General features: G+C 41.5%; 1 protein-coding gene across 1 annotated transcript; it reads right to left on the reverse strand.

Moving 5' to 3' along the window:
• Window positions 1-569: 569 nt before the first annotated feature.
• Window positions 570-12,560, reverse strand: LOC122545911 (uncharacterized). Its single transcript, XM_043684785.2, has 3 exons — window positions 12,484-12,560; window positions 12,270-12,359; window positions 570-2,591 (listed from the first exon to the last, which is right to left on the reverse strand). Exons 2-3 carry the CDS (start codon window positions 12,340-12,342, stop codon window positions 781-783), a joined length of 1,884 nt encoding a protein of 627 aa, XP_043540720.2. The 5' UTR covers window positions 12,343-12,359; window positions 12,484-12,560; the 3' UTR covers window positions 570-780.
• Window positions 12,561-14,329: the final 1,769 nt, after the last annotated feature.

Genomic DNA, 14,329 nt, shown 5'->3' on the forward strand with positions numbered 1-14,329 from the left:
CCTCCAATTTGCCAATTCTAGGAAATTCAAGATTGATTGTCTCCCACGCTGTATACGTTTCTGACCCCCATTTGAGTGGGGTCCAGAAGACTACTGGAAACTCCCATTTTGATGCAAAAAATGACAAGGTAGAATTGAATTGATATAGCCAGACTTTCGCAGCAAATCTGACTTTGGGAACTATTAAATAATATTTGTGTTGTAATGTTAATTTTCAAAAGAGAAGGGAAGTTGAAAGAAAATCTTCAGATTTTGATTTGAATGTAATGTTGTTGAGACACTCAGTGGAATTTGTGGGGAAAAAAGAAACCTCCCATAATGGAGCTGTAGACATTAAAAATCTGTTCAATATTTGTAATAACAGAGAACAATATTCACGTGTTATGAATGCAATAAAATGCAAATATATTCCCTTGCATTAGTAGGAGTTCTGGTATGGAATTTAGCTTTCACAGGAACCCTACGACATCCTCTCAGAGTTGACAGTGGTTTTGCTTTTGACAGCTTTCTGTTGAGTATCTTAATGCATAAGATAGCATGCAAATGAGTACAGACTGCAGACATTTGTTCAAAACCGGTGCGTTTACTAGTTAGCTCCAGTGAGAAGGCATATGATGATTAGATATTCAAGCTGCTTGTTAAATGGTACTTTAATGATTTATTGATAATGTCTATTCATTCTTACTTTTAAAGTAAATTTTATTCCATGATCAAAAATCTGTTGTTATTTTTCAAAATGATTTACAGTGAAATATCTTTTATCAACAGCTGATATTCTCTCTATGACAATGAATTTGTTTGGTGAACCAGAAATCCTGAGAAGGATGATTGCATTTTATCAGAGGAATATAATCCATTAAACTGTTCGAAGGGCAACTGTAAATATATTTTATCTATTTCCTGTAGCTGTAACACAGCACTGCCTGAGGCTTGATCAATCTTCTTTTCATTGTAGTCATCAAATGTGTATAGAATAGGTTCACCGTTTTTATACAGTGCAACCTGAACACTTTTGCCTTTGACATGGAGGTGATAGGAGAAATAGTAGATGCCTGGTACCTGACATGTAAAAACTCCTGTTTTTGGATCATAGACATTGGCTTGATTGTACAGTACTTGGTCAAAAACTATTGGCATTCTTGGTGTAGGATATGGTGCAGAGAGAATGGCTTTAAAACCTTGATCAGGATTTGGCATTGATTGGATTACAATTTCTCCTGCTGGGCCTGGGGGTCCAAGTGAACCTGGTGGGCCTGGTGGACCAGGGATGCCTGGAGGTCCCCGCAGCTCTGCATCACTGGACGTTTCCATATCTTCTCTCAAAAGGGTTCCAGAGGTGAAAGGGCGGGAACGGCCTGGTGGACCTCGTCTTCCTGGATCTCCTCTCATACCTTTCTGTCCTGGAGGACCTCGAGTCCCATTTGGACCTTGTTCACCTATATTGCCAGCAGGTCCCCTTGCTCCATAATTACCTTGAATCCCAAGTGGCCCTTGAAGACCAGGAGTGCCTTGTATTCCCATTTCGCCGGTTCTACCTGTGGGTCCTTTATCTCCTTGTGGGCCAGGTGGCCCTTCGTTTCCTGGTAATCCTGGGATACCTTCTTCTCCTAGAATTCCTGATTTTCCTGGAGCACCTGTTGGTCCTTCGTCACCTTGTAATCCAGGAATTCCTGGCTGGCCTATGTGGCCGGGTTCGCCTGGTCGTCCTGGATTACCGTCTTCACCTGGAGGACCAGGCAGACCTGCTGATCCAATTGACCCTGATAACCCTGTGGATCCTGCAATACCAGTTTCTCCATCTATTCCTCGAACTCCCTTCTCACCAGCAATGCCATCCATACCTCTGGGACCAGGTTCACCTTTAAGGCCTGGAAAACCTGGTTTTCCAATAGCTGGTTTTCCAGGAATACCTGGCACACCTTCTGGACCTGGAGACCCAATGCTCCCAGGAAGCCCCACAAGCCCTGGTTTCCCATCTGCTCCTGGCATTGCAATTGATATACCAGGTGACCCCTCTGCACCTCTTTCACCAGATAGACCAGCAGCTCCAGGTCTACCATGTTCTCCATTTTCACCTTTCTCTCCTGAAATACCATGAATACCGGGAATTCCTGGTAGACCTGCAATTACTTCTCCAAGGGTTCCTGGCTCACCTTGTGGCCCTGGATAACCTTTTGGGCCTGTAAGGCCAGGAGGGCCAAATTCAGCGTCACCTTTTTCTCCACAGTGACCTGGATATCCTGGTTCTCCAATGATTCCCCGTTCACCGTGTGGTCCTGGAGATCCTGGAAGGCCCTGTGGACCTGCCTCACCATCCATGGCTTTTGTTCTACTTCCAGGAGGACCAATAGGTCCGGGGGATCCATGGGGTCCTGCTTCTCCTTGAGGTCCTATATCACCAGTTGACCCGCAAATTCCTCTTTCACCCATTCTTCCTGGTGTTCCAGGTATTCCTGGCTGTCCTGCATAAGATAGTCCTGCTATTCCTGGTTGTCCAGATGGTCCACACATGCCCGGAGGGCCTATTGTTGTAGCACCTTTTGCACCAGGTGGACCTCTTGGTCCTGGTAAACCTGGTGGACCTCTGATACCTGTAAAAAAGAAATAGGCATCAATTACAATTTAATAAAAAAAGTGTTCCATGTTTTGTCACTTTATCTTCTTGAAGCTTCTTAATTAATCTTTCACAGTGGTAAATGCATTGGGAATTCAAGACGAATGGTTAGAATGTGGAACTTGCTCCTTTTGGGAGATTTTGAGGAAATTTACATTCTTTCATAAAATATGGGCATCACTAGCAAGGATATTTTTCAGGTCTATGGTAACATAGTAGTTAGCCAACATAATTTGAAGGTCAGAGTTGAGAGTGTGGTGCTAGAAAAGCACAGCAGATCAGGCAGCATCCTGATGAAGGGCTCTTGCCTGAAAGGTCGATTCTCCTGCTCCTTGGATGCTGCCTGACCAGCTGTGCTTTTCCAGAACCACACTCTTAATTCTGATCTCCAGCATCTGCAGTCCTCCCTTTCTTCTAATTTGGAGGTCAGACAGCATCCAAGGATCTCCTCTATATAGGGGAGACAAAATGCTGACTCAGGGAATGCTTCCTGGAGCATCTGTGTTCTGCAGCACTAATCAACCCGACCTTCCAGTTGTCATCCATTTTAATTACCCCTCCCACTCCCCTGGCAACATGTCCATCCTTGGTCTCCTCCACTGCCAGAGTGAGGCCAAATGGAAACTGATGAAGCAACACCTGACATTTCACTTGGGGAGCTTACAACCCAATGGCCTCAATATTGACTTGAGCAGCTTCAAAGTCTCTCCACTCCTAGCCTTATGCCATGCCCAGACCCTCCCAGCCCCTCCTTACTTCCCTGACCTGTCCGAACCTGTCCATCTTCCCACTCACCTATCCGCTCCACCCTTTGCACTGACCGATCACAATAAACCCCTACCTGCTTCCACCTATCTCCATCCCTCCTATCCTTCTCCCAGCTCCATCTTCTTTCCTCTATTTAATTCTAGCCTCCCCTCCCCTCCCTCCACAGTTCTGACAAATGGCTTTGGCCCAAAATGTTGACTTTCCTGCTCCTTGGATGCTGTCTGTCCTGCTGTGTTTTTTTCAGCTTCCCCTGTATTAACTCTTGCTTCCAGCATCTGCATTGTCTACAAATACAATTTGGAAGTCCTTACTAATACTCCAAATTTCAAATCCCATCATGTCAGCTGGGGAATTTAAGATAATTATATAAATTCAATAGAAAGAACTAGCTTGGAAACGGTAATTAGGCAATGACTCGATTTCTATCTGAAAGGAAATCTGCCTTCCTTATCTGGTCTGATCAAAAGGTGAATCTAATCTTCAGCAATGCAGTTGAACTTTAATAATTTGTAGTTGTTTCAAAACTCAGGACTACAGTGACTTTAAAAGTATTTCACTGGGGGCAAATTGAGGGCTATTTCCAGTGCTCACAACCCATGAATGAATTAGGTGAAAAAAGGTTGGGTAAACATCTAAGAGAGAAAGAAATAGAAGGTTATGCTGACTGGGCTGATGGATGAAGTGAAGAGTGAGGATGGTTATGTAAAGAAGAAGGAATTGACATGAAGAAATTGGTCTGAATGGCCTGATCCTGTACCATAAATTTTACTTCATTCCAAGGTTAGCCATCTAGTCAAGCATTTTACATTTATAAGTTAATATATGGCAATATAATGGCCTATTGGACAACCTCCAAAACCTATTAATATTTGAGGTATGAATATCCAAAATGGATTTGGGAAAGAGACATCATTTTGGATAGTTGACAGGGTACATTTGATAAGACAGGGATCAGAATTTTATGGTGAGCAAAATCACATTAGTACGCACCATGGAAGAGATGCACTGCAGAAATACACCAAATCTGAGTAGACACCAAGACTATTACTATCAAGGACACGATCACATGCAAGTTCCCCTTGTAGCTACTCACCATCTTGACTTGGAAATATATTTCCTTTTCTTCAGTGTTTCTAGGCTTTTGACAATGCCTCACATGGTGAGATTGATAAAGAAGGTGAAAATCCATGGAAACCACGGTAATTGGGCAATTAGATCCAACTGCTTGCTGGCAGGAAGCAGAAGGTGATTTTCAAAGATTATTTAAGCCTGTGTCTGATGACTCATCACTGGTTAAATGTCATATCCCTCGCAATTTGTAGTGAACATTAATGACTTAGACATGAATGTAGGAGGTTTGATCAGTAAATTCCTAGATGACAAATAAATTTCCTCACTAAATAAAATAATGAGCCACAACCTACAGGATGACATAGACAGACTGGTCAGGTGGACAGAACTTTGGAATTTAATCCTGAAAAGTGTGAGGAGATGCATTTTGTGGGGGCCAGCAAGGCAAGGGAATGTACAATGAATGGTAGGATCCTTGGAGTTACAAAAGATCAGTGGAACCTTTGTGCGCATGTCCAAAAGTCCTTAAAGACAGCAGAACAGTTGGATAGGGTGGTTGAAGGCATAAAAAATACTTTCCTTTGTTAGTTCAGACTTTGAATACAAGATCAAAGAGATTATGATGGAACTGTGGAAGATGTTAATTTGGACACAACTGGAGTAATATGTGCAGTTCTGGTCACTGTAACAAGAGGGATTTAAATACATTGGAGAATGTGCAGAAGAGATTCACCAGGATATTGCCTGTGCTGGCACATTTCAGCTATGAGAGGGACCAAATAGATTGGGGTTATTTGTCTTAGAGCAGAGAAGCTTAGAGGGACTTATTAAGATAGACAAAATTATAAAGGGCATTGACAGGGCACATAGTAAAACTTTTCCTTTTGAAGCAAATATTAATGAATGTTACAAATGTTTGTCTAAGTAACAGTTAAAGCATTAACTGGAATTATTGAAGAAACAGTTGAACTTGATGGCTGATCTAAGAAATAGCCCATTTTACAACTTGCCTTGTGAATGTAGAAAACAATTCTCACGTATAATGTGAACTCTCTCCTCCACAACACAGCAAGTAGAAACCAGACTACGAATAGATTGAATTGCACAAACCTGGAATATTTAGTTTTACTTCCATATGTATAAATGCAAGACAAAATCCATGAGAAAATAATTAATAGGGGTTGGGAAAACAGGACATGTGGGGTAGGGGACATTGGGGACGATGGTCATACTAGACAAGATTCCTTAATCGCTTTTGTTAATTCTTTCAGGGCTTTTAAATGACTTGTAACTAAAAGATCAAGGGCGACATTTTAAAATCAAACACCCAATAAGTAAGGTGTCAGTAATTTATTACAAATAGAAAATAAGAACATAAAAATATAACTAGATCCATAAAAGAACAAAAGAAAGGGCTAAAGTAGAAAAAGACAGAAAGATGTTCAAGTAAACAGGGGAACATCAGAACAAAAAGAAATATCAACTTTGTACCAGCAGATGGTGCTGTTGTATTTTATGACAGAAGCATACAAATTGGAATAGGAGTAGGAAATTTGACTCTCCAAGCCTGGTCTAACTTCAGCTTCACATTCCCACTCCAATCCTGTAACCTTTTGCCCCATTTCTTTCCAAGAATCTATCTAACTCTTGCTTAAGAATCTTCAAATATTATGATTCCACTGCTTTTGAGAGAGTTTCAAAAACATTATCATTTTTAAAAGAAAAGGACAATTCAACTCATTCCAAAATGGGCAACCTGTGATTTTTAAACAGTAGTCCCGAGTTCAATGTTCTCCCATAACAGGAAACATCTTCACCTCAGCCACATTGTCAAGACTTCTCAGGATCTTATCTGTTTCAATGAAGTCACCACTTGCTATTCTAAACTCCAGCAGATACAAGACTAGCCTGTTCAACCTTTCTCATAAGACAACCCACCCATTCCATGTATTAGTCAATAACCCGACTCTGAACAGTTTCGAGCCCATTTATATCCTCCCACAAATATGGAGATACATTTCCTACACAGTACTCCAGTTATATTCTCTACAGTGCCCTGTATGACTGAAATATTACCTCATTACTTTTGTATTCAGTTCTACTTTCAATAAATGTCAACATTACATGAGCTTTCATAATTAATTTCTGAAGTTGCATGATTTTTTCGTGATGCACTTTCGTGATTTATGCAGTAGGACATTCAGTTTCTTCAGCCTCGCAGAGCTTTGCAATCTCTGGGGCAGCTTGGTGGCTCAGTGGTTAGCACTGTTGCCTCACAGCACCAGAGACCGAGGTTTAGTTCCCACCTTGGACGTTTGCACATTCTCCCTGTGTCTGTGTGGGTTTGCTCTGGTTTTCTCTCACAATCCAAAAGATGTGCAGGTCAGGTGAATTGCCCATAGTGTTTGGTGCATTAGTCATGGGTAAATGTAGGGACCTGGGGCTGGGTGGGTTACTCTGTGGAGTGTCAGTGTGACTTGTTGGGCCAAAGGGCCTGTTTCTGTACTGTAGGGAATCTAATCTCTCATCATTTAAACAGTATGCTTCATTGTTATTGCTTCCTGCCAAAATGGATAATTTCTCTATATTATACTGCATTTCCATTGTTTTTCCCACTTATCTAACCTAACTATGCCCCTTTGTAGCCACTTAATGTCCTTTTGACAACTTGCTTTTCTACCTGTCTTTGTGGATCATCATATTTAGCAACTATACCTTCATTCATAATATATACATAAATTGTAAAATGCTGAGGTCCCAGCACTGAAGCCTGTAGCACATCAGTTGTTACATCTTACCAACCAGAAAAAGATGCATGCATGCCTTTTCTCTTGTTGTTGGAAGGAATCCTGAGGGACAGGATGTACATGGATTTGGAAAGGCAAGGACTGATTAGGGATAGTCAACATGGCTTTGTGCGTGGGAAATCATGTCTCACAAACTTGATTGAGGTTTTTGAAGAAGTAACAAAGAGGATTGATGAGGGCCGAGTGGTGGATGTGACCTACGTGGACTTCAGTAAGGCATTCGACAAGGTTTCCTATGGGAGACTGGTTAGCAAGGTTAGATCTCACGGAGTAAAGGGAGAACTAGCCATTTGAATACAGAACTGGCTCAAAGGTAGAAGACAGAGGGTGGTGGTGGAGGGTTGTGACCAGTGGAGTGCCACAAGGATTGGTGCTGGGTCCTCTACTTTTTGTCATTTACATAAATGATTTAGATGTGAGCATAAGAGATACAGTTAGTAAGTTTGTAGATGATACCAAAATTGGAGGTGTAGTGGACAGCGAAGAAGGTAACCTTAGATTACAACAGGATCTCGACCAGATGGCCCAATAGACTGAGAAGTGGCAAATGGAGTTTAATTCAGATAAATGTGAGGTGCTGCATTTTGGGAAAGCAAATCTTAGCAGGACTTATACACTTAATGGTAAGGTCCTAGGGAGTGTTGCTGAACAAAGAGACCTTGGAGTGCAGGTTCATAGCTCATTGAAAGTGGAGTTGCAGGTAGATAGGATAGTGAAGAAGGTGTTTGGTGTGCTTTCTTTTATTAGTCAGAGTATTGAGTACAGGAGTTGGGAGGTCATGTTGCGGCTGTACAGGACATTGGTTAGGCCACTGTTGGAACATTGTGTGAAATTCTGGTGTCCTTCCTATCAGAAAGATGTTGTGAAATTTGAAAGGGTTCAGAAAAGGTTTACAAGGATATTGCCAGGGTTGAAGGATTTGAGCTACAGGGAGAGGCTGAACAGACTGGGGCTGGTTTCCCTGGAGCGTCAGAGGCTGAGGGGTGACCTTATAGAGGTTTGCAAAATTATGAGGGGCATGGATAGGATAAATAGACAAAGTCTTTTCCCTGGGGTCAGGGAGTCCAGAACTAGAGGGCATAGGTTTAGGGTGAGAGGGGAAAGATATAAAAGGGACCTAAGGGGCAACTTTTTCATGCAGAGGGTGGTACGTGTATGGAATGTGCTGCCAGAGGAAGTGGTGGTGGCTGGTACAATTGCAACAGTTAAAAGGCATTTGGATGGGTATATGAATAGGAAGGGTTTGGAGGGATATGGGCCGGGTGCTGGCAGGTGGGACTAGATTGGGTTCTGATATCTGGTCGGCATGGACGGGTTGAGGTGAAGAGTCTGTTTCCATGCTGTACATCTCTATGACTCTATGACTTTATGCCTATTTCATGGGAAGAGTTGGCAGGCAGATGGAATAGAATAGAGAGACAAAGTGACATTATGTAAAGATAAACCCCAACAAAACGTTTTATCTCAGCTCCAGAGCAAGTGTTGAGATAGATGGAGAAGACAAACATGATACAAATAAAAACATAAGGAAGCAAAGTGCTGATAGACAGCTTATAGAGATAAGGGGCATTTCACTATATCGCTGCAGCACAAGGCAATTCTGAGCCACCTGGGAGTGACAAATATTTGAAAACCGGTGATGGCGAGCGGCAGGATGAGAAGAGAACAGAAATGGTCATGGGGAGGTTGGATTTCAAGCATATGTTTTAACAGGATAGCTCTCCAGTGGAATCCCTAGTGTCTGTATTGACTGAAGATAATTTCAATTATACCTAAAAGGCAATTGTTTAAATATCTCAGAGTGCAGAACATTTTCCTTAAGATTAGTGGGCGGCACGGTGGCACAGTGGTTAGCACTGCTGCCTCACAGCGCCAGAGACCCGGGTTCAATTCCCGCCTCAGGTGACTGACTGTGTGGAGTTTGCACATTCTCCCCGTGTCTGCGTGGGTTTCCTCCGGGTGCTCCGGCTTCCTCCCACATTCCAAAAAAAATGTGCAGGGTAGGTGAATTGGCCATGCTAAAATTGCCCCTAGTGTTAGGTAAGGGGTAAATTTAGGGGTATGGGTGGGTTGCGCTTCGGCGGGTGTGGACTTGTTGGGCCGAAGGGCCTGTTTCCACACTGTAACGTAATCTAATCTAATCTAAAAAAAAAAATTGTGAAACATATTCTAGAGGGATATGATCTTTTTAACTTCTGGTATGTAATTCTTAAGTACTTTAAGTTCCTTATTTTCTTTCCTGTTATACTTTCCCTTTCAGCACCTTCAGAGTTTGTTATGATCTGAATTTTATCTTAGACTGTCTCATTTACCCTCTAACCTCGAAATATTGCTCTTTCTTTGTCAGAATTTTACAGTCTCAGTCTCTTGTGAAATTGTAATGTGCCCATATTATAAACTTTAAAGTTGGATTATTATTGCAAGGCTAAGTGTTACCTATTATTCATGGAATCCCATCTATTCATAATAACTATACTCCTTCCGCTAAACAGGTAGCAGAAATAGAGATTGACATTGTAGAATGCTAGTTTTGATTATCAGTTTGGACTTAATTAACAGTAATTGTCCTTCAATAACTTATTCTCACTGCTGTTCAATTTACCTTCTCACTTTCAAGGATTCAATTTCTGTAAAAAAAAATTACTTGATCCCAGAATAAATACACATCAGAAAAATAATCTTTATTTTGATTTTTTTAAGCATTATTTATATATAATTGGCAGTACTTTCAATTTGGAGAGTTATCAAGAACATACAGTTGTATGATATTATGAATAGGTAACAAGTGCTGTCCTTGCCAGTGACACTCACATACCATGAACATAGAACATAAGAACTTGGAGCAGGAGCAGGCCATCTGGCCTTTCGAGCCTGCTCCACCATTCAATAAGATCATGGCGGATCTTTTCATGCACTCAGATCCACTTACCCGCACTTTCACTGTATCCCTTAATTCCTTTATTGTTAAAAAAAATCTGCCTTAGCTTTAAAAGTGTCAACTACTTCACTGGGCAAGGAATTCTATAGATTAACAACCCTCTGGGTGAAGAAGTTCCTTCTCAATTCAGTCCTAAATCTGCTCCCTCTTGAGGCTATGCCCTCTTGTCCTAGCTTCACCTGCTAGTGGAAACATGCTCTCTACTTCAATCTTATCTATTCCCTTTATAATTTTATATGTTTCGATAAGATCTTCCCTCATTCTTCTGAATTCCAATGAATATAATCCATCTACTCCGTCTCTTCTCGTAAGCCAAACCCCTCAACTCCAAAATCAATCTAGTGAATCTCCTCTGCACCCCCTCCAGTGCCAGTACCTCATTTCTCAAGTAAGGAGACCAAAACTGCACACAGTACTCCAGGTATGGCCTCACCAGCACCCTGTACAGCTGCAACGTAACCTCCCTGCTTTTAAACTCAATCCCTTTAGCAATGAAGGACAAAATTCCATTTGCCTTCCTAATTACTTGTTGTACCTGCAGACCAACCTTCTGTGATTCATGCACAAGGGACACCCAGGTCCCTCGGCATAGCAGCATGCTGCAACTTTTTTTTTAACCCTTCAAGTGACAATCCTTTTTACTGTTACTCCTCCCAAAATGGATGACTTCACATTTATTAACATTGTATTCCATCTGCCAGACCTTTGACTACTCACTCAACATATCTATGTTCCTCTGCAAAGTTTCACAGTCCTCTGCACTTTGCTCTGCCACTCATCTTAATGTCATCTGCAAACTTAGACACCCTACACGTGGTCCCCAACTCCAAATCATCAATATTAATTGTAAATAATTGCGGTCCCAACTCCGATCCCCGAGGCACACGACTAGTAACCGATTGCCAGCTTGAGTAGCATTCATTTACCCTCATTCTTTGCTTCCTGTTTGTCATCCAATCCTCTATCCATGCTAATACTCTACCCCTAACACCATGCATTCTTATCTTATGCAGCAGCCTCTAGTGCGGCATCTGTTGGAAGGCCTTTTGGAAATCTAAGTACACAACACCCACTGGGTTGGCGTTGTCCACCTTGGTTGTAATGTCTTCAGAGAATTCCAAAAGAGTTGTGAAGCATGACCTGTCCTTCATGAACCCATACTGTGTCTGCCCAACGGGACAATTTCTATTGAGATGACCTGTTATTTCTTCCTTAATAATAGACCCAAGCATATTCCCCACTATAGAGGTTAAGCTAACCAGTCTATAATTCCCTACCTTTTGTCTACCTCCCTTTATAAACAGTGGTGTCACATTTGTGTTTTCCAATCTGCCCAAGAGTCCAGCGAATTTTGGAAAATTACCACAAGCGCACTTGCTATTTCTCCCGCCATCTCTTTTAGTAACCTAGGATGCATTCCATCAGCGCCAGGAGACTTGGCTATCCTTAGTTCCATTAGCTTGCCCAACACTAGCTCTTCCGTAATAATAAATGTTTCCAGGTCCTCACTTACCTTTGTCTCCTTGTGAATTACTGGCATGTTATTAGTGTCCTCCACTGTGAGGACTGATACAAAATACCTGTTCAATGTCTCAGCCATTTCATCATATCCCATAACTAAATGCCCCTTCTCATCCTCTAAAGGACCAACATTTACTTTAGCTGCTCCTTTTCGTTTTATACATTTATGGAAACTTTTGCTCTCTGTCTTTATATTCTATGTTAGTTTTTTTTTTCTCATGTTCTATTTTACTTTTCTTTATAGCTCTTTTTCCAATCTTCCAGTTTCATGCTGTTTTTGGCCACTTTGTATGCCTTCTCTATCAATTTGATAACTTCCTTTATTTTATTAGACACTCTTGGCTCATTACCCCTTTTCTTATAGTGCTTCCTTTTCACTGGAATATACTTTTGCTGAACACTTTGAAAAATTGCATTGAAAGTCCTCCAATGCTCATCAACTGTCTCACCATAAAATCTTTGTTTCCAGTCTACAATCTTTATTTCCAGTCTACTGAATAAAAATATTTTTAAAAAAGTAAAAATATATTAATTTGAAACTATAACATACCGCAATAATATGTTCCAGAGATGATGTTCACAGAAAGCAGCAGTAAAAGGGGACTGATTTCTCCTCGGGCCATGTTTACAAGATCACCTCCTTAAAGAATCAATGGACATGGTCACAATGCACTTTCAGTACAAATAAGAACTGGTCAAATACTCCAATTTTTACAGAAGGTTAATGTTGTATGAATATAAAATGATCCCTGGTACAGCCATACCTGTGTCAGAATGAAACAAACTACGTCGCACTGCAGACAGAGAACGATACTGCTCGTGCAGCAAAAATATTGTGGCTCTTGGAGTGGCAGGTTAATGTATTTAAGTGCAGTGTATTCAGCAAGTAATTTTCAAAGTAAATCACAAAGCATCTTCATCATGTAATTATGAATGTGCTGAATGTGCTGCTTTTATGGGCAAGTCAGGTCAAGTGAGTACACATTGTGCAAACTCCCGAAGCTGTCTTCATTACAAACATGTCTGGTTGCACCCTGTCGCAGGCAATCTCATGTGTTGAAGTGTTGCTCAAGAACATAAGAACTAGGAGCAGCAGTAGGCATTTTAGCCCTCAGGTCTGCTCCATGGTTTAATATGATCATGGCTGATCTCATTTTGGCATCAGCTCTGCTTTCCTATCTTCCCTCCATAGCCCTTCAACCTATACCGAATTAAAATTCTGTCTATCTCCTCTTTAATTCTATTCAGTGTCCTAGCATCCACCACAATCTAGGGTTGTGACTTCCAGAGATTCACAAATGTTTGAGAGAAGTAGTTTCTCCTTAGCTCTGTTTAAACATGTGACCCCTTATCCTAAAACTATTGGGCAGCCAGGTTGAGTGTCTGTTTCAGATAGGAGCCCACATTCTGAGGAGTTGAGGAACATTTGATCTTCACTTGGTGTGGTAGAAGAATTGGGTGTTACTATCATCAAATGGGAGGTAAAGAAGCAATTTTCACTAAAGGGACTAGCTGGAATGTATATTTTCCAGATCAGATTTGTGGAAGAATTCTTAATTAATGTATCCACTAGTTGGTAACTCCCTTTGCTCTGATCTTCCAGAAGCCATTTCATATACATATGGTTCCTCGTTGTCAGAGGTTGGTCACCATCATTCCAGTTACTCAGAAGTCCTGAATTAGAACTAAAATTAGCCTTATTGTCACGTACTTTTGATTGCGTGCAGTGGAAAGTTTGCAATGTTGTCACTTATGGTGGCATCTTAGGTACAAAATACCTAGGTACAGCTGCTTAAGTATTTGGTATAAAATTTTAAGAATAATAAATAAAAGTCCAGCATATGAATAAAAAGGAAAAATAAAACAACAATTGAATTACAGTCCTTTTCACTCAAGTTTGTGCCAGCATTTCGCCTCCAGACTACACCAAGCCAAGTCTCTTAGACCATAGTGGGCTTCAAAACTCGAGGCCTCACTTCCAGTCCCCATGGAAACCTCCAATCTGGGACTCGCCTCCCAGCAATGGCCTCTCATCTGCGACCTGCCTCCCCTGTGCTGGCATCCAGTCAGGACTCATCTATGGGTCTTGTGTCCCTGCAACGGCCTCCTGTATGGGATTCACCTCCTGTGCCGCACTCTGGTCCCAGACTCGCCTCCGGACTCACCTCCCACGCCAGCCTGATCTGGGACTTGCCTCCAGGACTCACCTGTGACAGCCTGTGGTCCAATAGTCACTTCTTCTATTCTGCTCCAAATAAGTTTAAAGTTAGAAGTTTGAAAAGTAGAAAAGAAAAAGAATAGGTGGAGCAGAGGTGCTCTGGTTGGAGTGCCCTCGTCTGTCACCATCTTGGACCGGAATGAGTCCTGACCTGTTTAAGCTCAGTGGTTACCTGCCAGATGCTGTTATGTCAATAGTCATGAAGGGTTGCAAGTGAATTTGCGTCAGTTTTTTTTTTCGATCATCTTGCTCCACATGTTCTCAATTATAATTTGCTAATTGTTGTCAATCAAGATCGATGTTTACATAATCTTGGCAGAGTCTGCAACCATGTTAGTGAAAACTAACAACATTTTTTGATGATTAATACTATGTACAAGACAGATTTCAGC

This window comes from Chiloscyllium plagiosum, unplaced genomic scaffold, assembly GCF_037043375.1.
Source record: "Chiloscyllium plagiosum isolate Xiang-an unplaced genomic scaffold, Cpla_swu_hap1 HiC_scaffold_3, whole genome shotgun sequence".
Lineage (NCBI taxonomy): Eukaryota > Metazoa > Chordata > Chondrichthyes > Orectolobiformes > Hemiscylliidae > Chiloscyllium > Chiloscyllium plagiosum.